Below are 27,685 nucleotides of genomic sequence, written 5' to 3'. Positions count from 1 at the left end.
CGACCGCGTCGCTTCTATTATGAGGAAGCATTTGAAATAACGAACTTGAGCGCGCAAAAGACGCGATATGTGAACAGGCCCTTACACGGCTTATGCGCATTGCAAGTTTTGGAGAGACACTGGGAAGTTTTGAATTTAAGTCGGCAGCTGCACAATTCAGCACTGCAAAACAGCGTAAAAAGAAGCCTAAAATGACGCGAGACAATGTTATAGGCCTAGTCATTTGTTTGTTCCAGTTCATTTGACAAGGAGTCATTTCACGGTGGCCAATTTAAATGTTACCAAATGAGACATACTGAGAGTGTATAATTAAGTTCGCTTGAGTAAAAACAATAGGCTACTATTCAGATATGTTATGTGGGGAAGGGGGATTGGTTTGTTAAACTATGAATGTCAAACTATAATAAAATCAATTGGCATTGATTGACGCCAATCGGACGTTCATGTTTTTTTCCGTCTGTTTGAACGTTAGGCTAATAAACATGTTGCATTCTATACGGCCTGATTATGTCATTTTTTTAAGTTACATAGCCTGCCTCCAGTTTTCCTCAACTTGACTAATTAAGAGGCGATATTTGACCGGCATATCAAAATGTCCGTAAAACGAAAAGTGACCGGCACCATTTTTTCTAGCGGAAACTCTGGCGCAGATATAATTTGCAATATTATGTTTATTTTGTATCTGATTAATTTCATATAGGATGCATTTCTTTGAGTTAACCCTCTGGGGACCAAGGGTTTTTTGAGGCCCTTGGGATGTTTTGACATGCACTGACATTTGTGCTTTTTTCAGTTATTTATAAACATGTTAATGGCAACGGTGTAAATTCACTCTATATAGCACAAACGGGGCTACCATAATATTTGAGCAACATGTATGTACATGTTTGTATTTTTGAGAGAATATTATTTATGCATGGTTATTGAAAAACTTAAAAATAAAAGTTTCTGAAATAAGGCCACAAAACACATATTGCTTATTTATTCACAAGACTTTTGAAAATTGTATCACATAGCCTAGAATATTTGCTCCAAAACTATGTGAGAATCAACCTGACTACTCATTCAGATAAGTCAATAAAGTCTTTTATAATGTGTATGACGTGTTTAGTGTGAGAAAGCTTTATGCGAGGAGGCGTGATCTCTCATTAATATGTATGGCATTTCACACCTGAGAAAGACAAAGACCCTCCCATAATGGCCCTATTAGGTGCTATCAGGCCCTTATGAGGAGCCTTGCACAAAGAATGAGGAGATTTAAAAAAGAATGGCTTTTAGATTGTTTGGATTTATTTACAACACAACATAATCCAAAGATACACAACAAAGGACTGGTTTCTGGTAAAAATTGCTTTTTAATTATATATACACTACCGTTCAAAAGTTTGGGGTCGGTACGATTTTAAATACTTTTAAAAGAATTCTCTTCTGCTAACCATGGCTGCGCTTATTTGATTAAAAATACAACAAAAATCGGTTATAGTATTAAATATTATTCCAGTGTAAATCAGCTGTTTTCTGTGTGAATATATAGTAAAGTGTAATTTATTCCTGTGATCAAAGCTGAATTTTCAGCATCACCAGTGTCAGTGACTTCAGTGTCAAATGATCCTTCACAAATCAGTATAATATGAGGATTTGATGCTCAAGAAACATTTATTATTATTATCAATGTTGAAACAGTTGTTGGTCTGTAAGTTGTACAGTTTTTTTTTTTTTTTTTTAGGATTCTTTGATGAATAGGAAGTTCAAAAGACTTTTGTAACATTATAAATGTCTTTACTGTCACTTTCGATCAAATTAATTATTCCTTGATAAATAAAAGTATTGATTTCTTTCCTCCAAAAAATAAAAATAAAATTCTCACTGACCCCAAACTTTTGAACGGTAGTGTATATACACACACACACACACACACACACACACACACACTGCTTAGAATAAGTGAAAACGCCCATGCTAAAGTTGACTAAGAAGAGGAATAAAAAATCTTAATGCCTTAATTTAAAAAATGAGGAAAACTCTAACCTTTAGGGAAATGAATAATGTCCCTGAATTCTTTGTGAATGAATAATGTATCGCAAATAATTAAATGTTCTTCTTTAAAATACAGGGTGAATACTCTGGACACTTCTATCACACACCCTTCACCATATAGACATGGTTTTATTTCAGTTCAAAGTTAGAGTTGGAAACATCTTGAAAAGAAAATAGTCTTTTTCCATAAATGTCTTAGTTTGATCATACATATTTCAAAGTTGAGGATTCATTATTTTGATATAGCTTGCATTGGAACAAACATCTTAGTTGATTAGTTTATTGACAAAACATAAGCTTATTTGATGTCTTTATTTTGAAGCTTATTTGATGCTTATTTGATTTGAAAAACTTTATCCAAAACTAGTCAAAAATGTTCTTTTATTTCGTCTGTAACAGTGCGTATCTGTGCATTCATTCATTCACAAACACACACACACACACACACACACACACACACAGAGAGAGAAACATAATTCACATTTAAACAGTAGGATATGCTATTTGTCCGTTTACAGACACTAACGTTATTCTATATCGCGATTAGAACAAAGCACAAAACACTTACACTTCTCAGCTGAATCTGTTGCTCCTCCTCGAAGTGAAAATAAACCAGCCCTTCTGTGGTAAATGTCCCAGGATTATTCCTCATAGCCGCGCAAGACGAATCTTAATCTGACTAAAAAATATTGTGTGTTTACAGCATTTGCCTGGGGGCGTTTATCTATTTTGCTAATGGCCTCAACACATTATCTTATGAATAGCGTGCTCTGCGAGTGGGTGTGAACAAATTAACGATAATGAGCTGAGACGGGAGAAACTGTACTTCTCTTTAGTTTTTGACAGATTACATTGCAGGAGAATATTTGTTTTAAATGTGAATTGTTTTATTTAAAAGTAGAAATTTAAAGCGTTCTTTAGACGTATGTTTCATGTTTGTGTGATAAGTATTAGCGGAGTTTCCGTTCATTTTCCAGACATGTTTCAGAAAGATTTTTGCGGAGACAGAGTGAGCTGAAAGCGCACCCTGTTTATTTTATTTATTTAAAAAAAAACACAAGGTTTTGATGTTAATGTGAGTGTACACAAAAAAAGAAGACCCTCTATAGTTTATAATCATGTATTGATTTTATTTATATGACCATAAATGACGGAGTATTTTAAGTCTATGTGCTGCTATGTGAAAAAAAAACAGCAAAACGCGCGGGCGCGTTCTTGGTCCCCAGAGGGTTAAATAACGCGCTAGCAAAGTGCTCCAGTTTACCAGTGTTCATTCAGCACGCACCTCAAGCAGCAATGCACGGCTAATAATAACTATAATTGGGACTGTCACATAACATAAGAACACTATTTTATAATAGTTTAATAATATTTAAACTATCACGTTTTCAGCGCGTTGTTCCAGGAAGAGCGTACACATTCTGGCAAGCACGCATCTGAGACGGCGTTGGTGACACGTTGTTCAAGTCGTTATATTTTCTAATATATAATATTTTCTCTAGTAATTTAATTAAATGATCAATCACATCGAAACATTTTACAATCCTACTAGCCCTTTATTTAGATTAAAACCCTTCTCATTCATTTGGTGAGGTAGCCTTTTGAGCAGCATTTGCATACACTGTCATGCTGTTGGCCATATGCCACTGCAGCAGACGCATATTGCAGTATTAAGGCTAACGATTAATCGATTAATTGATCGTTAATTTAAACGACGATCGATCATGGGAATTTGTGAAAATTGACATCCCTAGTTTCTAGGGGTGGCACGGTTCACAAAACCCACGGTTCGGTTTGTATCACGCTTTTAGGGTCACGGTTTTCGGTTCTGTACGGTTCTTGCTATTATTTTTTCTTTTAATCTTTAACACTCCAGAAATGTACTTCAGCATATGATATATATAGCTTAATTATCCACAATTTAGGATACAGTATTAAAAAAAATGTTATATCATGCAATCATGCACAAACTGAATTTGACTTGACTTTAAGCACATTATTGGGACCATCTCCGAGGAAAGCTAGGTGAGATTTTGATACAGCAAGAGAGAAGACATTGATGACATACTTTTCGTTTATTTGGCAAAAAAAGTATGTGTATCACTACAGGAACTTATGTGCATTTTTAGCACACAAAGATTGAAATTAACTTGCATTTATCAAACTGCCAACTTAAGTGTAGCTCTTACAAAAAAATTATCTTTTAAAAGAAAAAGAGAGGAACCCTTAACTCTGTCTTTTAAATAAGTCAAAATACATGAAACATAATTGCCTATAATTAGGCTATAGCAATAGCAAAGGCCATAATCATAAAGTGAAACATAAGTTCAACCTCAACACAAAAACAGTATCAACAATGCTTCTATTCCCTGAGAGTGAGGATACATTTTTTTCACTTGAAATTAAAGTGCAGTATTTGGAAACATATGACTGGAGTTCTTATCTAAACTTAAAGTGCCACTGTAGCTATATATTTAAATATCATAACATGAAATCCAAAATGTTCTCACACACCGGACTTATAAGACGCTGGCGCATCCTCCAACTCCGGTTAGCCTTCCTTATCTCTCCCACTTGCCATTTCTACGCGTGAAGTGACCTGCTGCACTCCATACTCCACTTTTACTGGCTTGTTCGACTTGAACCGGCGCTGCACAGAGTGATCGGTTAATGACATCAAAGTACCACGAGAGTGATTGAAAAGCATACGGAGCCGTTGCTCTCGCGGTACTTTGATGTCATTCACCGATCGCTCTGTGCAGCACCGGTTCAAGTCGAACAAGCCTCATATGTATGTCCACACGTCTTATTTCGCGCGAAAAGGAAACACACGTCATACATACGGGCACGAGGCTACATTGCGCATGCGTCGAACCGTGAGATGCACACACGCTCCGAACCAAGACAAGCGAACCGAACGGTTCGGATGTTTTTTCATGTACCGTGCCACCCCAACTAGTTTCTTTACAGTTATTGAGGTAAACATGCCTAAATTACAGAAAAAAGGTACTTAGAAAAAAGGTAAAATGTGAACTGTACCCAACCCTGTGTGTTACCCTTAACATAACTTTGTACTACAGAATTTGATTGAATCGTGTGATCATGAATAAGTTATACTCTGTGATTAGTGTGTCTATATGCATGTGCTTAAAGGGGACTTATTATGCCCCTTTTCACAAGATGTAAAATAAGTATCTGATGTCCCCAGAGTGTATATGTGAAGTTTTAGCTCAAAATACCCCACAGATAATTTTTTACAGCATGTTTAAATCGTCACTTTTTGTGGCTGAGAAAAACGCACCGTTTTAGTGTGTCTCCTTTAAATGCTGATGAGCTGCTGGTTCATGGCACAGGGGGTGGAGCCTAACCAGCTCGCACTCAGTGAACAATCTCAACTCACGGAAAGATGATATCAAAACAAACTCACAGTAACGGTGTTCATTTCAACTCTGACAATAATGCTTACAGAGTCAGAGAATGTATGCTGTATGGAGTTGGAACAGGTATAGTTTAGTTTAATTACGTTATAACTAGTGCTGTCAAACGGTTAAAATATTTAATTGCATTAATGTCCTAGTTAACTCGCCATTAATCACATTTTTATCCATTCTAAATGTCTCTTGATTTCTTTTTGTCCCATTATTTTTTTTTCTCATTTTAATGCTCTTAACATGGAAAAGTGGATCGGCTTGCTTTGTGCAAATGTTTATTTGAAAACAACATTGACAATACGGTTCAATTTCACACTAAAACATTCTCACTTGGAGCAAATAATCTCTCACACAATGTGCCCATCAATAAAAGGGTGAAAGAAATACTGACGAGGTACTGATATTGACGAGGGGGTGGAGAATTTGCTTCAGCTGTGTGTGCGCCTGGCCATCATCAAGTGGTATTTCAGACTGGACGTGCTGCGATGATGATAGCTCAGTTCACAACGACAAAACCAAGGTTATAATTGTTAACGAAAACGAACGAAAAAACGAAAAACTAGGTGGGAATAAACATTGTCGTTAACTGAAATAAAAATAAAAACGAGGCATTACAAAAAAACGATAACTAAAACTGTAATGCGTGTTTGGCAAAACTAACTAAAATAAAATTTAATTATAGAGTAAATGTCCTTAGTTTTCGTCTTTTTCAATGTCTTTCATTTTTTTAACGCTATTTAAAACACGCAGTGTATTCGTTCAGCTGCATTTCCTTTCCCTGCTCTCCCTCCGTCTCTGTCACATGCATGCGCACGCACACACAGCCCCTCCCCTCTGTGCACACCGCGTCTCCATGAAAACGAGGGTTCGACGTTGAAAGCAAGTTCGCGAAAGGTTGATATCTCGTGAACACCTTTACACAATCACACATTAGAAAGTGGTGTAAAAATATTATATATATTATATTATATATAATTCTTAATACAATTTTGTCAGTGTTAATGTCGACCCGAGAAGCGATTGCGCTGCCTTTAGAAAGTTAACTAGTCGAAAATTTGAGGTAAAATGCACTTGGGTTGTCGATGTCAAAACACTATAAGCTGTGATTCAAATATTAAATAATGTTATGTCATTATTTTACTATTACACTGAATGTTTGCTGCTTCAATCCAGATGAGTATTGTATAGGGTAAATTTAGTATAGGGTGTGGAAATTGTACAGCTGTGGGATTTGTAGGCTATAGGGTGTGAATGTTATATAGAAGATGTGTAGATTTTTGGTACGGCGTGTGGATTTTGTAAGGTAAAGGAATTTCACATTGTAGGCTACATTTTATGTACTGGTTTTATTGTTGAATAGATATTTCTAAAAAGGTTTTTGTTGAGTTATTACACAATTCTTTTTCTAACCTTTTTGAATCTTGCCCCTGACAAATAACCCAAACTACAAAAAAAGACTAAAACTAATAAAAACTAAGCATTTTCAAAAAAATAAGAAATAAACTAAACTAGCAAACCCACTTTAAAAACTAATTAAAACTAAACTGAATCTGAAAACAAAAATTCAAAACGAAATAAAAATAAAAAGTAATGAAAAATGCAAAACTATAATAACCTTGGACAAAACACACAGATCACTTTGGTCTTTGTCAATGGAACCATTTGGCAACTTTTTAAAAGTAAACTCTCCATTCAGAATCTTATTGGCATCCATTTCGGCGTCTCGCGCTCGTCATCCACTCAAAGCGTAACGTTAACCAACTATTTGGCCGGCTCGCAAGCCCAAACAAGTGTGTGCGGCGTGCCTGTTGTTTTGTTTCCGGTCTAGCTAGATCCGCTTGCGCTTTGGTCGACGAAGCAACAAAACGTCCTCACGCGGCGCAAGCAGAGCATGCGAGCGGAGTGGAGTGGAGCGGGAGCGAGCGGGCAGCGCGAGCGGGCGGATCTTGGACAGAGCGCAGAGCGGCATTTTTAAAAGGACAGAGCTTCGCCCTATTTCCCGCTCCAATTTCGCTCCGCTCCGCTCACACCACGAGTCTGAAGCATGCTCAGTCAAGCCTGACCCAGAATCCATCTGTGTCTACTACAGTCATCAAAAGTAGGGCTCAATAATGGAGTTCAAAAAGTACTTCAAAAAGGAAAATGAGAAGTCATACAGGTGTAGTTTTAATATAAAACTAACTAACAATGATAATGTGGTACAAGAAAAAGAATGTGGAGACATCGTTTCAGTCAGTAAAGATTCATTTTGGAATCTAAAAAGACACATCTCTCGAAAACACGAAAGTGTGCTACATGAACACGCTGGGAAGAAAATAAAAGGTTAGCAAGTTGAATACGGTCATTTGTAACAAAAGTGTAAAGTAAATATAGCGTAATATTCAAACAAATTCGTTTTGTCATTCAAGTAGGGCTAATGGTTCGTTTTATTTAATTTGTGTCGTCCGTGAATTTGTATTTGATAGAGCGAGAGGAGGAGCAGCAGCAACAAGAGAAAAAGGTTGAGGAATTCAAAAGTTTCTTCACTGCACGCAAAGGCCCAACCATAACAAGGGAGAGAAAAAGAGAGCTGGATGTAGCATTTTTTAAAATGATTTACATGGACTATGAACCGCTGAGTAAAGGAGAACGCGAAGGGATGCAACACTTCGCCAGCGCAGCTCAACCGGGCTACACACCCCCATGTTACAACACCGTACGGGACACGCTCATGCCACATGCCCTGGAAGAGATGGAAGCCAAACTGCAAGACCTACTGCAAAATTGTGATGGGCTCGTTCTATCAGCGGACATTTGGACCAGTAGAAGAGGGCACAGCTTCCTTGGCATCGTGGCCAGTTTCATTGATGAGATGTTCCGGGGGCACACGGTTTTTTTGACCTGTGAGCACATACAAGGGCACCACACCGCAGATCGTATTTATCAGAAGTATGAAAGTGTACTGAAATATTGGAACGTGCAACGACGTGTGATTCGGGTCGTCACTGACAGTGCCAGCAACATGATCAAGGCGTTTAACCTCCTCCCTGGCACTGAAGAGGAGGCAGAGGGTGAAGTGATCGCGGATGCCAGTAGCTGCGCAGAACATGAGGAGGATGAGGGACCACCTGCGCCCTCGCAAGTCCATGTGGAAGTGATAACCACTAATGTAGAAACTATGATAAATCAGTACTTTACTGTGTCAAATTTACATCTGAGATGCCCCATTCACATGCTTCAGCTGGCGATCAAAGACGCCGTTAACGAGCACGACAACATTAATAGGCTGTTAGTGAAAGTCGGGCACCTGGTGAAAAGTGTACGCAAGAGCACCCTGAACACAGAGGAAACAGACCAATTAGGTGTCCGCCCCACAAATGCCTGCGCCACTCGATGGAGCAGCCAGCTTCGGATGATTCAGTCGGTCATCGGGTTGTTCCAAAAAGACCCGTTATGGCAAAACAAACTCAAGTCTAATGTTGCTAACATCACCCTGAATCAAGTACATCAGCTGACGCACCTTGTCAGTGTGCTGACACCTCTGGCAGACCTCAGAAAAAATGCAGAAGGAGCTGGGGAACCTGGGGATGATCCTCCCTGCTGTCACAGAAATCAAATCCCTGCTCACCAATGACACTCGCGCTGCACTTCCAATGGGCATTGCTGCTTTTGCAGAAACATTGGCAAACAACGTGTCAATTCGCTATGGAATATACTATACTGATAAACATCTCATTTTAGCATCAGTGTTAGATCCCCGTTTCAAGACAGAATGGATAATCCGAGATGAGTCTGTATGCAACACACTCAGGGAGATCCGCAACCTCCTCATAAAAGAAGCGGAGGACATTAACGCTCCCAGCGGGACACCCGAGACCGACACACCACCCGCCGGTGACCTTAATCCCGAGCCTGAACCAAAAAGAGCTCGCCTGTTCGGGTCATACTTCAGCGAGCAGCAACACATAACCGGAGACGCCAAAGGTGAAGTTGAAAATTACCTCTTATCCCCGAAACAGAACCCGGACGCAGATGTTATGCTATTTTGGAAAGAAAACTCCACGTCTTTTCCCCGCCTGGCTAAAGTTGCTCGCATTGTTTTCAGCATCCCAAGCGGGTCTACGAGCGCAGAGAGGGTTTTCTCCGCTGCTGGCCTGCTGTCAAGAAACCACCGCATGAGTCTAAAGCCTCAGACATTGTCGAAACTCGTCTTCTTGAAGGTGAACTCAAAAGAACTGTAGGCTAGATAAGAAAAGCAATTCATTTTTATTTTTATTTTTTTAAGTTTGACCCAATTTAAATTGTTATCCACGTGCACTCTGCGCAAAAGTTCAGTTAGCTATAAGAATTTTGGCCTAATAGTTAATTTACTTTTTAATTTAAAACTTTGATGTAGGCCTATAGCCAAATTTTTATTTATATAATTAGGCTCATTGATTCGTTTGATTTTACAGCATTTTTTTTTTTTGTACAATTGATATAGGCCTAAGCCAATTTAAATTTATATAGTACGCGCTGCGCAAAAGTTCAGTTAGGCTTTTCAAAATTCTGGCCTAATAGTTAATTTACTTTTAAAACGTTTATGTATATATTTTTTTATATTTTTGTTTATATAATTTTTAGTTATATTATTAGGCCCATTTATTCGTTTAATTTTACAGCAGTTTGTGTGTACAATGGATATTATCCAATTTAAATTTTTATCGTGCGCGTTGAGCAAAAGTTCAGTTATTAAAATTCTGGCCTATAGTTAATTTACTTTTAGAACTTTTATGTATATTTTGTTTATATAATTTTTATTTATATTATTAGGCCCATTTATTCGTTTAATTTTACAGGACTTTTTGTGTAGGCTATATTTCTGTTCTTACATGCGAGGCCTAATTTGTAATTTGAAATAAAACATTTCTGTTTGGAAAATGTTGTTGTTGGTCTTTAGTTCTTTTTGGGAGGTAAGGCTTTGGTCTAAGCTAAAAGTGAAATACAAATACATGCAGATTTTTTTCCTTTTTTGGAGCGAGCGGGGGGCGATTTGAGTGGAGCACGAAGCAAACTGCGTTGAGCGCTGAGCGATAATGAGCGGAGCGGCCTGATGTGGCTTTGAGCGGCGGAGCGGAGGGGTGAACATTTCCGTGAGCGAGGAGCTGAGATTCTCACCGCTCCACTCCGCTCATATGCTCTGGGCGCAAGCCATTGAAATGAATGGGTTTCATAGCGCAGCGCCACTCATGCCGCATCCTGTTGCAAAAGCATGTGAAAAAAACTACAATGTTTGCTAGGCCAAAAAGACCGTTAATCGCTCGATAAAAAAATTGACGCCGTTAAAATGGGTTTGCGTTAACGCCGTTAATAACGCGTTTAACTGACAGCCCTAGTTATAACCTATATGTCATTGATTGTAGCCACTATTAATACAAACCTGCTGTAGGACCACGTCTGAATGATGACAAAATATACTGACGAGTTAACCCTCTGGGGACGGCAAACGCACCGGTGCGTTTTGGCAGATTTTTTTCACATAGCAGAAAAATAGACTTAAACTACTCCATCATTTCTGGTCATACAGAGTTAACCCTCTGGGGTCTGAGGTGTTTTTGGGGCCCTTGAGATGTTTTGACATGCCCTGACATTTGTGCTTATTTCAGCTACTTAAATCATACCATTTGCCAACATATAAATTTGCTGTATTCAGCACAAACTCTGCTACAAATAATATGTGAGCAAAATGGTTGTACATGTTTGCATTTTATAGAAAAAATATTATGCGTGGTTGGTACGTTTTGGGAAAAAAAATGTCACCGCAATAAGGCCATTTAACACATACTGAATAGTTGTCCACAAGACTTTTGAGTTACTATTCTTGTAGGCTAGAATTGTTACTTCAAAATGAAGTGAAAATCATTCTGACCACTCTTTCACAAACAACAATATAACTATTTAAATTTCTTACGTCAGTTTTTGGTCAGCACTGCTGTATGCGTGGGAGTGTGAATGGCCATGAATATTAATGTAATTTACACCTGGGTGGGAAGACTAAAGACACTCCCCCAATGGCCCATCAAGGTGCTGTGAGGCAGCCTGAACTAAGAATGATTCACTGATGAATAAAAAGTTAAAAAACAGCATTTATTCAAAATAGAAATCTTTCCTAAGAACGTAAAGACTTAAAGTCATTCCTATCACTTAACACATCCTTTCAAAAAAACAAACATAAAAAGACCAAACTTGTTTGTTTTTTTTATTAAAAAAAATTTATTCAAAGAATCCTAAAAAAAAACTATTACAGGTTAAAAAAAATTAAGCAGCACACAACTGTTTCCAACATTGATTTAAAAAAAAAATCATATCAGAATGATTTCTGAAGGCTGATGGTTAGTGGTACATCTCACTGATGCTGACATCTGTCCATTTATATTTGCAGCCTTTTGCAGTTGCCTTGGCAGCCTGGGTAATAGACTAACCAAAACTGAACATTTATATATAAAAAATATATTGTATTTAGACGGTATCACATATTTGCATAGGCGTCGATTTCGGTGGGGGCGGTGGGTACGCGTCCCCACCAGATTTCGTCATGAGTCATTTTGTACCCACCACTTTTGGAAACATTGAGGCACGGATGTACCTAATACAAATAAAACATCTCCAGTTAACTAGCAGAGCATTCATTTAGTCCACTCTTAAATAAGAGATCTAGCGCTAAAATGTTTTGTTTTTGAACTCAAGCTAAGCGCTCGTGTCCGCTGCTATCAGTGTCATGGATACAGTGTTTCCCTGTGGCGGCGCGCACGCAGTCTTCACTCGGACGCGCTCTTCAATCTATCGCCGTTGCGGCGGACACTATTCATTCCGGCGAAATCACAAAATAAAATGCACACAAACATAACAAAAATAAAATGTGTCCCTGCTTAATATAGACTGTAACCACTGATGAACATTCGGTTTTGATGTGGGAAAAAAAACTATACCGAGGGCGGATTAGAACCCGTAACCTCTGACACGCTTGGCAAAAGATCTGCCACTAGACCACTGAAGTACTCAAACAAAACTTGCGGATCGATATATTTCACTAAATCATTATAACCTAAGCAGTTATTCAAAAAGTTTACACGAGCGTATAGGTAATATTTCCTATGTCAAAACTAGGCAAAATATAGTCTGAAAATTCATTTGAGCTCTATGATCAGAAAAGGAATTATATAACACTAAACAACTTACTCCGAGCTTGTATCATCGGCGGGGTCAATTCGTTCTTCAAAATGCAGCCGTTCGTCGTGAGTTTCAAATTCCTCTGAGGAAAAGGTGAATTTTTCCCCGCTGTCCATAATCCTCTGAAGGAGTAGCGTGCTGCCATCCTCAAATCGCGATGAACTATCAGTGATTCTGATGAAGAAAGTTACTTCGTGTTGTTATGGCATTGATCGGGGGGCGTGCCGCGTGTGCGATGCATAGATCGCCTATTTACCATGTGAAAGCTCTGGGGGCGTGGCGGCCTCAGCTAATTAAAGATAATGAAGGGAGAACGAAAAAACGGTACCTCTCCTTGGTTTCAAACGGATTACATAAACTGGAAATATTTTTTTTAAAATAAATTACTTCATTTAAAAGAAGAGAATTTCAGCTTCATAAAGATACATCTCTCGTATCTCTGTGACAAGTATTGACTGAGTTACAGTTAATTTTTCGGACGCGTTTCAGAATGGACTTTACTGACAGAGAGAAGGCAAAACGCGCATCATGTTTATTTTTCTTTATTTGACGAAAAGCACAACACTTTGTTTTTATTGTGAGTATCCACAAAAAAAATAGACACTTAATAGGATCGATTGATGTATAACACTTATATGTAAGATCAAAATCAACAGAGTAATTTGAGTCTCTTTTGCACTGATAAGGAAAAAAGCGAGCAGATCACGCCGGCGTGATTGCCGACCCCAGAGGGTTAAGACTAGGGTTGGGTATCGGTTGGGTTTTATCCGATACCAGTACCTACTCGGTATTTTTTAAACGGTTCCGGTGCTTAAACGGTTCTTGAAACGGTACTTAAGAAAACGAAACCGCACACACTTTATCAAAAAATAATACCCTTTTATTTACAGGGCCAAACTGGACACAATATTAACTTAAATCTTTAAACAATATAGGCTAAATACAAGTAACATGGTAATAAAACCAATATAAAATAAAAAAAATTACATTACATTTTACACATTTACATAATATCAAATAAAACAATATTGTATCAAACAATGTAATAATACTGGAGATTAATAGAGATTACTGCAGAGCTGCCAACTCTCACGCATTGACCGTGAGACTCACGCAATTGACCCTTTTCACACGCTCTCGCGCCACACATCCATTTTCTCACGCAGAGAAAAATCGCGGACAAAGAGGACACCGACAGACAAGACAGAGAATGTTACTTTTGATATGGAACAAATCCACAGCTGTCAGATTCTGTCAATATTTTTACGAGATTCACACAATAAATAACGTTTTGGCTCTTTGAAATGTGACAGATCGCTGTAGCGCGTCAGTTCAAACGGCACGTGATACAGCAGCTTACAAATCCACTGCTTCTTAGCTACGCAGCGTTGAGTGAACCTATGAAAGAGAACACCTCTGGTTACTGGTGTAACCTATGTTCTCTCAATAAGGAACGAGACGCTGCCAAGCTCCTCGCGCTGCCGACCAGCTTCCTTTTTCGGCAGAGAAATCTGATGAGCAGATGGCGCGCGCGCGCCAACATAATATGACGACGTAAGTGCGTCGAGGCGGCGCCCGCGCCATTAGCCAATGAATTGGCTTGATTCTATATGGGATTCAGACTATCGGCACACCCAGAGGGCGTTCTGACGCGTAATTTTACACGTGAAATGCAGCCAAACAAACCTTGCGAGCAAGAGTGCGCATGCGAGACAGAAGAGACTGTGCGTGTGTGTGTGTGTGTGCCTAATTAAGTCAGGCACCGAAATCGGGCACCGAAATTGTCGTTCTTATTCGGTCTGGTTACTACCGTTTACGTCGGAACCGGTTCCCTATTGGCACCGAGTTTCGGTACCCAACCCTAGTTAAGACATATTAAAAAATAAACTGTTAAATGTCTACTTTTTTATGTGCCCACCTACAATCGAAATAAAATATTGTGCTTTTGTAAAATAAAGAAAATAAACAGGGTGTGCGTTCTGCCTCTCCGTGTCCGTGAACTTTTTTTCTGGAGCACTTCTCTAAACTTAAACAAAACTTAGCGAATACTATTCACCCAGACATGAGCAATATATGTTTATGATAATTTAAGTTTGTACTTTTAAATTATCTAATTTAAAACTAAAATAAATATTCTGTTTATGTAATCTATATAAAAAGAGAGAGGTGTCAGCCGTTCTCATTATCGTTCTCACATCTCATTATTCCGCTAATGTGACTCGCCCACGGAGAGCGCGCGCTATTCAAACGCTAATGATCTGAAACAACACATTGAGACGTGTAAACGCCCACATAAACTCGGTAAACACACTATATTTAGTCAGATTAATGTACTGTCGTCTTGCGCGGCTGTGAGGAATAATCCTGGGACATTTACCTACCTCAGAACAAGTGCTGGTTTATTTTCACTTTGAGGAGCGAGCTGAGCTGTAAGTGTTTTTATTCTTGTGCTTTGTTCTAATCGCGATATATAATAACGTTAGTGTCTGTAAATGCAAAAATATCCTACTGTTTAAATTTGAATCATGTTTCTGTGTGTGTGTGACTAGTTTTGGATACTTTGAACCAATTCTGTAGAATGGCCCATATAACCTATTTGAACAGGATTTGTTTCCAGGTATGACTAAAAATGTGCTTTTGACTTTCATTTATATTTTGATTTTATATATATATATGTATATGTATGTATGTATGTATGTGTGTGTGTGTATATTGTCCTTGCATTCTTTCTTGTGACACACCTGAATGAAAGGCTCATTAATATGCGGGTCGTCTTTGTCTTCTCAACCACCTACCGTAATTCCTCAAATAAAAGCCGGGGCCTTTATTTACCTAAACTGCAGAAGGTAACAGGCTTTTATTTGAAGCAGGCTTTTATTAAAGGCAGGCCTTTATTTAAAAAAAAAATCAAAATTAAATTTCCGTCTGGGTTCCATGCTCCTCGACAATTTCGTTTTAAATAAAGTTGTTGAAAAGACCGTTACACTAGCAGCACTAAATTATATCTGTGTTACATCTATTGTCTACTACCATCTATTGGCTGTACGTTACGATGAACTTGAATGCATATTAGGGGATGTTTACACCTGGCCACTTCATGTGTTTTCTCAGATCGGAAAGCTATCTGATTTATCAAAACAATTCTACTTAAATCTGCTCACAAATGCGTTTTCACAAAACGGATATAAAACTTCAATTCCCACGCTATATGCAGATTTAATGGAGTGCACGTCACCGAAAGCAACAGATATGAGCTGCATTTGATAGATCAGCTAATTTCTAAATCAAAAGACTGCAATAAGAGAGAGCGGCAACAACCCTGGTAAGATCATTTCGTTTCTTTACTTTTAATGAGGAGGAGAATTGTCTGCGACTTTCACTTTAATTTGCAATAGTTTGCATGTTGGCTTTATGAATAGATGCTCAGCTGCCGTGATGCGTGTTGCAGTAGCGTTGTCACATCTTGCTATAACATTACATAGCATAACACGCTCTCACACTTTTATTTTTTTAGCGTTTTTGGGAGGAGTAAAATTTAGATATGTGGTTTCAACAAACAGATGCATTTGATTTACACTTGTGCAGTTTCGTCTGGAATCTCGTCTCAGATCTCCTACTGAAGAAGTGGTTTGAGCGATCGGATTTAAATTGTCTCGAATGCGCTTCGGATGGCATTTAATGGTCTTTTCACGATCAGATCACAGAACACGCATGAAGTGGACAGGTGTAACATCTCTTCAATGAAAGGCATTTAGGAGATTATCCACGCTAATTTTCCCCCGGCCTTAATTTGAGACCGGCCTTTATTTGTCCACGTTGATCATGCACCCGGCCACTATCAGAGGCCCGGCATTTATTTGAATACCGGTTTTTATTTGAGGAATTACGGTAATTATTCACAATGGGGTTGGACCGTTCACGCCCATTCGCATATTGCCTTGGCTAACAAAAAAATTGTTTCACAATTTAAAAGAATCTATTGTGTTATGTGAATGATTAGACGGGATGATTTTAAGATCATTTTGAATCAAAAACTCTAGGCCACAACTTCCATTAGTCAAAAGTCTTGTGGACACATATTTAGTATGTGTTTTGTGGCTTTATTTCAGAAACTTTAATTTTTAGTTTTTTCAATAACCATGCATAAACAATATTTTCTCAAATACAAACATGTACATATATGTTGCTCACATATTATGGTAGCCCTGTTTGTGCTAAATAGTGTAATTTCACCTGTGCCATTAATATGTTTATAAGCAACGGAAAAAAGCACAAATGTCAGGGCATGTCAAAACGTCTCAAGGACCCCGAAAACACCTTGGTCCCCAGAGGGTTAATAAAGTTTATTGTATGTCACACAAAAGATGAAACGTCAGTTTTACTCCAGAAAATCAATGCAAGAGCGGAGTAAACAGTATTCAGTGCGTAAACAGTATAAAGTACATAAACAAATTTCGGTAGAGTTGAGGGAGCATTCTTCAAAGACAAAATGAATCCACCTCGTCTTCAGCGGCTGGCTCAGATTTCAGGAGTAAATAGAGAGAGCTATGTGAATAATACATCCAGCCACAACACCTTCAACGCTTGGGAGACATTCTCATCAGTGCAGCAATGGCGGATGTGTACAACTCGCTGTGAACTCGATCAGGGCGGGTCTACGTTAAAACGGCAGTGTCTGTCAACACACGGGACCTGTGGCTTTAGTGACGTCAATAGTTTTATATAATTAGTTTATTAATTAAATTAATAAAAAGATAAAAAGACCTTGCTATATGTTTGGTAATTGTACCTGAATGAATTTGAAATTAATTTGCTATATTTCACATCAATATATTTGTTTTCCTTAATTTTAATTAACATTATTAATTAAAAATGTAACATTATTCTCATCTGAATTATAAATAATTGATTTCTGTATCAAATAATACTACCATTAAAAACGCATTCGATTTTCTTTTTTAATCAATGTAGAATGTGTAAGATTAGTGTTCCGAGGACAAGAAATGGAAACCAATGCAATATGATGAATGTCCAAAAGATAGGACCCACAGACTGTTTTGAAATGGAGTTGGATAAATATGTTTTGCTTTTAAAACAGTGTGTGTGTGATTTTGGTTGGGTGACAGTTGTAGGTTACAGTTTGACAAGAGTTTACAGTGTGACAAAAGCACAATGTTGTGTTTTATTGCAAGTGTACACAAATATAAGTAAACACTTTGCAGGTTTAATGATCTGTATGAACAAAATGACGGAGTATGGTTTTTATGTTTCCACTGTTCGATCGCGCCTCTCTCTCTCTCTCTCTCTCTCTCTCTCTCTCTCTCTCTCTCTCTCTCTCTCTCTCTCTCTCTCTCTCTCTCTCTCTCTCTCTCTCTCTCTCTCTCTCTCTCTCTCACACACTCACACACACACACACACGAGTATGTACATATGTATTGTAAGTATGTTTTTCTTTCTGTATTAGTTTGGGAAAAGGGAAAAATACAAAGTAAAAAAACAATTCCTTTAATGCAGGCAACTGCACACAGCAATGAATGGGTTATACTCTAAACCATCAAGAGTGTAAAATATTCTCCCTCGCTCTCACCCTCCCTCTCGCACTCACACACACACACACACACACACACACACACAGACAGACACAGGCAGAGTGAGATCATAGGCTCATTTGGAGACTGTTTACCAGTTAGTTGAGCCAGCAGGTTCAACAACATTTTAAACAAATCAAATTAAAATTTTGAAAGTAGCCTGAGAGTAGTCTTGAGTGTCTAAAAAATCATCCAAATGCATTAGCTAATAAAAGTAATGGTCCAAAAAGCCTGGATCTCATTCACAAATAATTGCATGGATTATTTGTATGAATGTCAGCACAAAAGTTGTTTGGCTCGATGAAATCTGTGTAGCAATTTTCGCACAAAGATCCAAGACGAAACGTGGGTTTCAAGCATCAAAAATTAATGTTTAATATAGCTTTATATTATACTAAGCTAATATTCAATTATAAGCTAATACTAACAGATTACTGCATTAGCTCACTACTTGATGTCCAATGCTATTTTCTGCAAAGACTTATTATAAATTAAGTGTAAGTTTCCTTGTTAAATTTCTTTCTCTTTTTCACAGATGGAGTACTGTTGTTAAGGCAGAGCACCAGCTTGTTGTTTTGTTCAACACAGAACAGGTTCTCTCTGAAGTCTTTTTGAATCATTGTTGATCTTTTGTTCTATCAGTGAATAATGAGGGGAACCTGTAAATCAACTCTAAGGTTTTGTGTTCGTTTCAGAGAGGAGAGCACTGGCTTTATGCTCAAAGATTTAACCCCAACACCCTTGTGAAACACAGAATTGAGACTGAACCTGGTCTCTCTGCACCTATCAGTTTCTCTGCCACATGCAGGGGTCGTAACATACACCTGTTGTACTTGTGTAAGTCTCTTTTAATTCTATCATCTTACCAGAGAGACAATTTTGTACTAATAGCAACCCAATAACTCTGCATTATTTCAGATTTGAATGGCAGCTTGTATGAGAGCGTGTTGCCACTCAGAAGTTCAGCAACAGTAGCTGAAGGTGTCCAGGCTCTACCTCGCTCCCTGCGTCTCAGTCTGCCTCTGGGGGAGGAAGAACTGATATCTGGTGCTGCTGTTGTGCTTGATGAGGCTCATGTAGCTGTGGTTGGATTCCCCCACCCCTCTGCTGGATCTTGCAAAGGTGTGATGCTCCATCCTTAATCCTGATATTCCATTTTATTCACTAGGGTTTGTGTAATATTATTGTTGATGTATATCTTGATTGTGCAAGCTGATTATTGACCATCCACTTTGAAAAAAAAGATCATACCTTGAGAGTCTGCATCACTGCGTGATGTGGCCTAGTATGTTAAACTAGGGTGCATGTGGATTGGTGAGTTTATGAAACTTTTACTCACCAGTTGGATAGTAACCTTTTTTTATTTATATAAATTCTAACAATGCAATTTTAAGTCAAGTCATCTTCATTTATATAGCGCTTTTAACAATGAATTGTTTCAAAGCAGCTTTACAGAGATAAACATATAATTTAAGGTAACAGATTGTTTTGGCGTTATAGCGGTTCTTGAATAATGTTACTTCCAGCTAAAGTTAACTTTGATTGATTCACCTCCGTCGAAATGATCAGACTTTAAACGCGAACCTGTGATTAACGCTGACGGCGTTCAAATGCTCATTCAGAATTCTATAGTTATGTGCTTTTTAAAATATGTGCGCAGGTTTGTAATTCATACAACCCAGCCTAAACAAACTACTTTTCTTGCCTATAAATTTTGATACAGAATTTTGTTTTATTTTATCACTTCGGGGTACGCGAGCCGGAATTCACAGCGCTTTATCTGTAGAGTGGGAAAGGGATCCTCCATAGGGAGAGGATAGTGGATACTTCAGCACTGCATTGTCTTTGGGTCCAGGCGAATCTCCTTCGTCAGATCTGGACACGGCCTGGATCCGGCAGGCTGCGGGAAAACCTCGGGATAAACAAAGACACTAATATTAGCGTAGATGCCATTCTTCTTATGATGTAGCGAGTACATCAAGATTTAAGGGAAGTGTTCCCAGTTCCGGCTGACCTAATCTATGCAGCCTAACATTGAATTTATAGAAGTCTATAATGTATTATGTGTATGCTAGGTCAAAGAGATGTGTTTTTAGTCTAGCTTTGAACTGACAGAGTGTGTCTGCTTCCCGGACAATGGTAGGAAGAATGTTACAAAGTTTTGGTGCTAAATAGGAAAAGGATCTACCGCCAGCAGTCGATTTAGATATTCTAGGTATTATCAACTGGCCGGAATTTTGAGATCGCAATAGACGTGAAGGACTATAATGCGTTAAGAGCTCGCTCAAGTACTGCGGAGCTAAACCATTTAGTGCTTTGTAGGTAATCAACAATATTTTAAAATTTATACGATGTTTAATAGGGAGCCAATGCAGTGTTGACAGAACCGGGCTAATATGGTCATATTTCCTGGTTCTGGTAAGAACTCGAGCTGCGGCGTTTTGAACTAGCTGTAGTTTGTTTATTAAGCGTGCAGGGCAACCACCCAGTAGAGCATTACAATAATCTAGCCTTGAGGTCATGAACGCATGGACTAATTGTTCCGCATTTCCCAATGAGAGCATATGGCGTAATTTAGATATATTTTTAAGATGGAAAAATGCAGTTTTACAGATACTAGACACGTGGCTTTCAAAAGAAAGGTTGGTATCAAATAGCACACCCAGGTTCCTAACCGACGACGAAGACTTGACAGAGCAGCCATTAAGTGTTAGACAGTATTCTGGGTTATTACGTGTGGACGTTTTTTGCCAATAATTAGAATCTGTCTTTTCAGAATTTAGTAGTAGGAAATTACTAGTCATCCAATTTTTTATATCAGCTATGCATTCTGTTAATTTTGTGAATTGGTAAGTTTCGTTGGGTTTTGAAGAAATATACAGCTGAGTATCATCGGCATAACAGTAAAAGCTAACTCCATGTTTCCTTATGATATCTCCTAATGGTAGCATGTACAGAGTGAACAGCAGCGGTCCTAGTACTGAGCCTTGTGGTACGCCATACTGAACTTGTGATCGATAAGACATCTCTTCATTTACTGCTACAAACTGATAACGGTCAGTTAAGTATGATTTAAACCATGCTAATGCAATTCCACTAATGCCAACATAGTTTTCTAGTCTATTTAAAAGAATATTGTGGTCAATGGTGTCAAATGCAGCACTAAGATCGAGTAACACTAATAGAGAGATACAACCACGATCGGATGATAAGAGCAAATCATTTGTGACTCAAATTCGAGCGATCTCAGTGCTATGGTACGGTCTAAATCCGGACTGAAAATCCTCGCAGATATCATTTCTTTCTAGAAAGGAACATAGTTGTGAAGATACTGCTTTTTCTAATATCTTTGACAGAAAAGGCAGATTCGAGATCGGCCTGTAATTGACTAATTCTGTAGGATCAAGTTGTGGTTTTTTAACAAGCGGTTTTATCATAGCCAGTTTAAAGGTTTTTGGTACGTATCCTAGAGACAAAGATGAATTAATGATATTAAGAAGAGGATATATGACCTCTGGAAACATCTCTTTCAGTAGCTTAGTCGGTATAGGATCTAACATACAAGTTGTCGATTTAGATGAATTAACGAGTTTGCAGAATTCTTCCTCTCCTATAGCAACAAATAAATCAAAATTTTCCTCAGGGAGACTACAATGCACTTCCTGATGCGATACTGTGGTAGACGGTTGCATAGTTATAATTTTGTCCCTGATATTATCAATCTTATAAGTGAAGAAGTTCATAAAGTCATCACTGCCGTGTTGCTTTGACACTTCTGAGCTTGAAGCTTTCTTTTTCGTTAGTTTAGCCACTGTTTCAAATAAATACCTAGGATTATGTTTATTTTCTTCTAATAGGTTTGAAAAATAAGCAGATCTAGCAGCTTTTAAAGCCTCTCTGTAAGCAATTGAGCTCTCTTTCCACGAAATCCGAAATACCTCTAGTTTAGTTTTCTTCCAGTTGCGCTCCATTTTTCTGGCTGCTCTCTTTAGGGCCTGAGTGTGCTCGCTGTACCACGCCGTTGGACTATTTTCTTTAATCTTCTTTAAGCGCAACGGAGCAACTGCGTCTAAAGTGCTGGAAAAGAGAGAGTTAAACGTTTCTGTTGCAATATCGAGTTCTTCTAAGCTATCTGGGATGCTGAGATGATGAAACTGATTAGGAAGATTATTGATAAAGCAATCTTTAGTGGCAGAAGTTATAGGTCTAACGTATTTATAACACGGAGCTCGGCTTTGCAGCCTTGGCTAAATGTAATTTACATGAGACTAGATAATGATCTAAGATGTCATCGCTCTGCTGCAGAATTTCAACAGCATCAACATCTATTCCATGTGATAATATTAGATCTAGAGTATGATTACGACAATGAGTAGGTCCTGACACGTGTTGTCTAACTCCAATTGAGTTTACAATGTCTTTAAATGCCAATCCCAAAGCATCTTTTTCATTATCTACATGTATATTAAAATCACCAACAATTAGTACTTTATCTGCAGCCAATACTAAATCTGATAGAAAGTCCGCAAATTCTTTGATAAAATCTTTATGGTGCCCTGGTGGCCTGTACACAGTAGCCAGCAGAATTCGCAAATGTGATATATCGTTTACACTATATATTTTTACATTAAGCACCAATGCTTCAAAAGAAGTATATTTAAAGTAGTGCTGTCAAACGATTAAAATATTTAATCGCGATTAATCGCATTAATGTCATAGTTAACTCGCGATTAATCGCATTTAATCGCACATTTTTATCTATTCTAAATGTCTCTTGATTTCTTTTTGTCCCATTATTTTTTTCTCATTTTAATGCTCTTATCAACATGGAAAAGTGGATTGGCTTGCTTTGTGCAAATGTTTTTTTTTATTGAAAACAATATTGGCATATACTGTTCAATTTCACACTAGAACATTATCACTTGGAGCAAATAATCTCTCACACAATATAACACTGTCCATCAATAAAAGGGTGAAATAAATACTGACGAGGTCCTGATATTGACGAGGGGGCGGAGAATTCGCATCAGCTGTGTTATTCAGACTGGACGTGCTGCGATGATGATAGCTCAGTTCACAACGACAAAACACACAGATCACTTTGGTCTTGTCAATGGAACCATTTGGCAACTTTTTAAAAGTAAACTTTCCATTCAGAATCTTATTGGCATCCATTTCGGCGTCTCACGCTCGTCATCCACTCAAAACTGGACGTTTTGAACGTTCCTATAACATTCAGAAATAACGTTTTTATAACTTAATGGGAACGTTATGAAAACATTCTTATAACCTAAAATTGTTAGCTGGGGAAGAGGAGAGATTCGCGATTGCACTGAACACGTTTTAAGTGCAGGCATATTCTCTGAGTGAGCCCAGAGAAAATTCTTACAAGAGCAGCGTGTATCTGAGAGCGCGCGCGACTCGAGCAGAGAGATTCGCGCTCGCGCATCCGGCTCGCAAGCCCAAACAAGTGTGTGCGGCGTGCCTGTTGTTTTGTTTCCGGTCTAGCTAGATCCGCTTGCGCTTTCAAAACGTCCTCGCGCGCCGCAAGCCATTGAAATGAATGGGTTTCATAGCGCAGCGGCCCGCATGCCGTCCTGTTGCAAAAGCATGTGAAAAAAAACCTACAAAGTTTGCTAGGCCAAAAAGACCGTTAATCGCGCGATAAAAAAATTAACGCCGTTAAAATGGGTTTGCGTTAACGCCGTTAATAACGCGTTTAACTGACAGCCCTAATTTAAAGCTACATTTCTTAGTGGTTTTGAAAATATTACTATAAATTACAGCAACACCTCCCCCTTTGCCTTTCAGACGAGGTTCATTTTTATAACTGTAATCTTGTGGGGTTGACTCATTTAAAATAATGTAATCGTTTGGTTTTAGCCAGGTTTCTGTCAAACACAGCATATCAAGATTATAATCTGAAATCATATCATTAACTATAAGAGATTTTGAAGTAAGGGATCGAATATTCAGCAACCCAAGCTTTATCATTTGCTCATCTGTATTATATCTGTTTTTTATTTGTTGAACATCAATTACATTTTTAACCTGACGTTTTTTGGATTTCCAAATTCGGGGAACAGACACAGTCTCTATATGATGATATCTAGGTGAAAGAGGCTCTATGTGATGGGATTTATCTGACCTTGGTGACGTGAGGCCGCTAGCAGACGGTCGGTTTAGCCAGTCTGTCTGCTTCCTGACCTGAGCCCCAGATTGTCATGTTTTAGCTCTAAGACTATGAGCCAAATTACTAGAGAGAAGAGCAGCACCAGCCCAGGAGGGATGGAGACCATCTCTTTTCAACAGATCAGGCTTGCCCCAAAAACTTTTCCAATTGTCTATGAATTTTATATTATTCTGCGGACACCACTTCGACAGCCAACCATTCAGTGAGGCCAATCGGCTAACTATCTCATCACTCCTGCGTACAGGAAGGGGGCCAGAGCAAATTACAGTGCCTGACATCGTACTTGCGAGTTCACACACCTCTTTAATATTAATTTTGGTGATCTCCGACTGGCGGAGTCGAACATCATTAGTGCGGACATGAATAATGATCTTAGAGAATTTACGATTAGCATTAGCCAGCACTTTTAAATTTGCTTTGATGTCAGGCGCTCTGGCTCCCGGCAAACATGTGACTATGGTGGCTGGTGTCTCTATTTTCACATTCCGTGTGATCGAATCACCAATTACCAGGGCACAATCAACAGAATTCTCAGTGGGTGTTTCACTGAGTGGGGCAAATCGATTTGTTATGGGAATCGGAACGGAAGAGTGGTTCTTTGATCCGCGACTAGAGCGGTGATCTCTCACAGTAACCCATCTGCCCTGCTGCACGGGCTCTACTTCAGCCGGAACTGAATCATGTAAAGAGTTCACTATGCTAGGCGCATCCAAAACACTATCTAAAGATCTAGCATTCTTACCATCCTCAATTAAAGTTTGGATGCGTGTCTCTAGTTCTGAAATCTTCACCGTCAGCCTGACTGTCTCCTTGCATTTATCACATATTTATCACATATAAATCCTATATTGCCATCGGAGAAGGCTATACTAAACATATGACATGTGACACAGGTGACAATAACAGGACAAGAAGACATTACTCACCGTGTTTGTTGACTGATTTCTTACTTACCTGGACTTTGTGAACTCAAAGGCGCGGGCGCGCGAGAGAAAATAAATATATAAATGAGCGCACGGGTGGCGTGTTGGCAGGCTAACGTTAGCGAGTTACTAGCGTGCTGTCTTAACAATAACGGAAGCTAGAGATGTAAGGATAATCTGAGATGTTGGGTAAGCTGTAGTATAAACAACTAGATAGTAAATGATGGCTCAAAACATAAAGAAATACGAGGCTCTGGCGGAGCTTACAGCCTCGAAGCAAACAAACACACAGCAGGCAGCGAGGCAGACAGAGAGAATGTGATATGGCTTAATGTGATGTGTCAAGCGTGGCACTGTTTTTGTTTTGTAAGCAATATTGATAATTATCAAGATAAATGTCAAATCTTATTTCTTTCAAGTTTAAAGGTGAAAGTTGTAGAAACCAGATTAATTGTGGTTTTGAACTAGTCTTTATTGTTGGAACATGACAAACACTTACCAAACAGGTGAACATTTCACAAATCTGAGATTAGAATATTCAAAACATTTATAAATGACACAATATTTTTTAACAACCAAATAATCATGAGTAAACTTCATTTACCTTCAGTAAAATGCTTTTCAGTCTTTTTTTCTTAATATTAATAGAATATCTTAATAGAAAAAATATTTTGAAAAAAGGAAAATATACATTACACATATACATTACAAAAGTTATTCAATCTAGAACAGCGAGTAAATTTTCTGTCTTTTGTTGTTTGATTAACGTTATTATAGAGACGGCAGCAGGAATATTAGGCTGCTGTAACTTTAAGAGCTGCACAGATCCAATATATAGTTATGCGTTTTCTTTGTCAACTGTTTACATTCACTTAAGACATAACCGACTGTGTTTGAGGATATTTTGACTTTTGTGTGTCCGTTCAAGTGCAAAAAGATTAGAGATGCACCGATTACAATTTTCTAGGCCGATTCCGATTTTCATTGAGTTTGACCTGCCGATACCGATTTTAGCCGATTCCGATTTTTTTTTTCCTAACCACTTTTTTATTTTCAATAACACATTTCTTTTCGATGTATTTTTTAATTTATAAAACACCATATACTTTTACCCAAACTGAATAATAAAAACAAGTTTAAATGGGTACATTTTCTATAAATATTTTCTATAAAGAGTCTTCATTTTAATTTCTGACATAGCCTACTCCAGTTCTTGTTAAAACACACTAGACATGCAAATTCTGTGCATTTTGGGCACTTTTTGTGTGAAATATTTATTTTGTCCATCAAAAGTGTGCTTTCACTTTAATTGAGCTTGAGCAGCGCAGCAAAAATAGGCTCGACGCCGAAACCGCTTCGCTGCTCATGCGACGCTCCTGCTCGATGCTCACGCGCGGCTCCTGCTCCCGGTGTGAATGCACTCGTTGATTAAAATGCGCACCGCTCACGCTTGCGGTGTGAAACCGAGCTGATAAATGGTATGAGTGGCGCGGATCAAACAAGTAGCGCCATTTCGTTCCACGTTTGGCGTGCAAACATTATATTGAACATTTGTTAAACTTGTTATAATTGAGGAAACTTAATTTAAATAATTATCGTTTTATCGCCTAGCTCTATACTCCTTGCATTTTCCACCCAAAAAAGCAGTTCTGATTTTAGTGTTTTTGTATTGGTTTTACTTAAGTTTTTTCCATTTAATTGAGAAACTACAATATAAGAATTTTACAAACACCAAAATATATTTTTTACAAACACAAAATATCTTCTACTTACAGTTATCAATAAAATCCCAGAAATTGTCAATCATATTGACAATTGTCACACCCATACTCTTCACATTCTTATCAATGACATTTAGTGCTGTATTTTTTTTATTCCTCCCTCTTTTATCACTTGATATCTGATTGGTGCAATAATCATTGAAATGTTGTCATTCGTAGATTACCTTTACATCTGGAACACTCATTTCCAAACTCTTCAGGCTAGTAAAGAAATGTCAGGAAGGATCTGTAGTCAGGTGTGATATTATTATTATTATTATTATTATTATTATTATTATTTTTCACAAAGATAATACATACGTTTAATAATGGAGTGAAACACTTTCTCCTGAATACAGTTGTGGTGTTATTCTGGGAAGCTGTATGTCCCTCATGGCAAGATGCTTTCAGTAATTCCTTTTGAGTGCCAGAAGTCATCTCTCGCGGCTACCATGGGAAAACTGAAGCAGAATCGGAGTGGTAAAGACTTTTGTTGAAATATGAAACGTCTGCCGTATTCTTTTCTAGAGTAACGTATATGAAATGTGGCAAAACATGTCATGAC

General features: G+C 38.2%; 1 protein-coding gene across 2 annotated transcripts in view; it reads left to right on the top strand.

The window, feature by feature from the left end:
• The window catches only part of nol11 (nucleolar protein 11), a 139,284-nt gene that overhangs the window by 66,792 nt on the left and 44,807 nt on the right, over window positions 1-27,685 (top strand). For both annotated transcript variants that reach the window (XM_056246134.1, XM_056246133.1), the window contains 5 exons: window positions 18,780-18,837; window positions 18,940-19,081; window positions 19,163-19,366; window positions 27,301-27,377; window positions 27,480-27,600. In XM_056246134.1, the coding sequence (XP_056102109.1) occupies window positions 18,780-18,837; window positions 18,940-19,081; window positions 19,163-19,366; window positions 27,301-27,377; window positions 27,480-27,600 (602 nt within the window). The remainder of the gene's footprint in view (window positions 1-18,779; window positions 18,838-18,939; window positions 19,082-19,162; window positions 19,367-27,300; window positions 27,378-27,479; window positions 27,601-27,685) is intronic.

The sequence above is a fragment of the Rhinichthys klamathensis genome, unplaced genomic scaffold (genome assembly GCF_029890125.1).
Source record: "Rhinichthys klamathensis goyatoka isolate OS25496 unplaced genomic scaffold, OSU_Roscu_1.1 h1tg000036l_1, whole genome shotgun sequence".
NCBI lineage: Eukaryota > Metazoa > Chordata > Actinopteri > Cypriniformes > Leuciscidae > Rhinichthys > Rhinichthys klamathensis.
The sequence above is the reverse complement of the archived record's forward strand: the minus strand, read 5'-3'. Positions and strand labels throughout refer to the sequence as shown.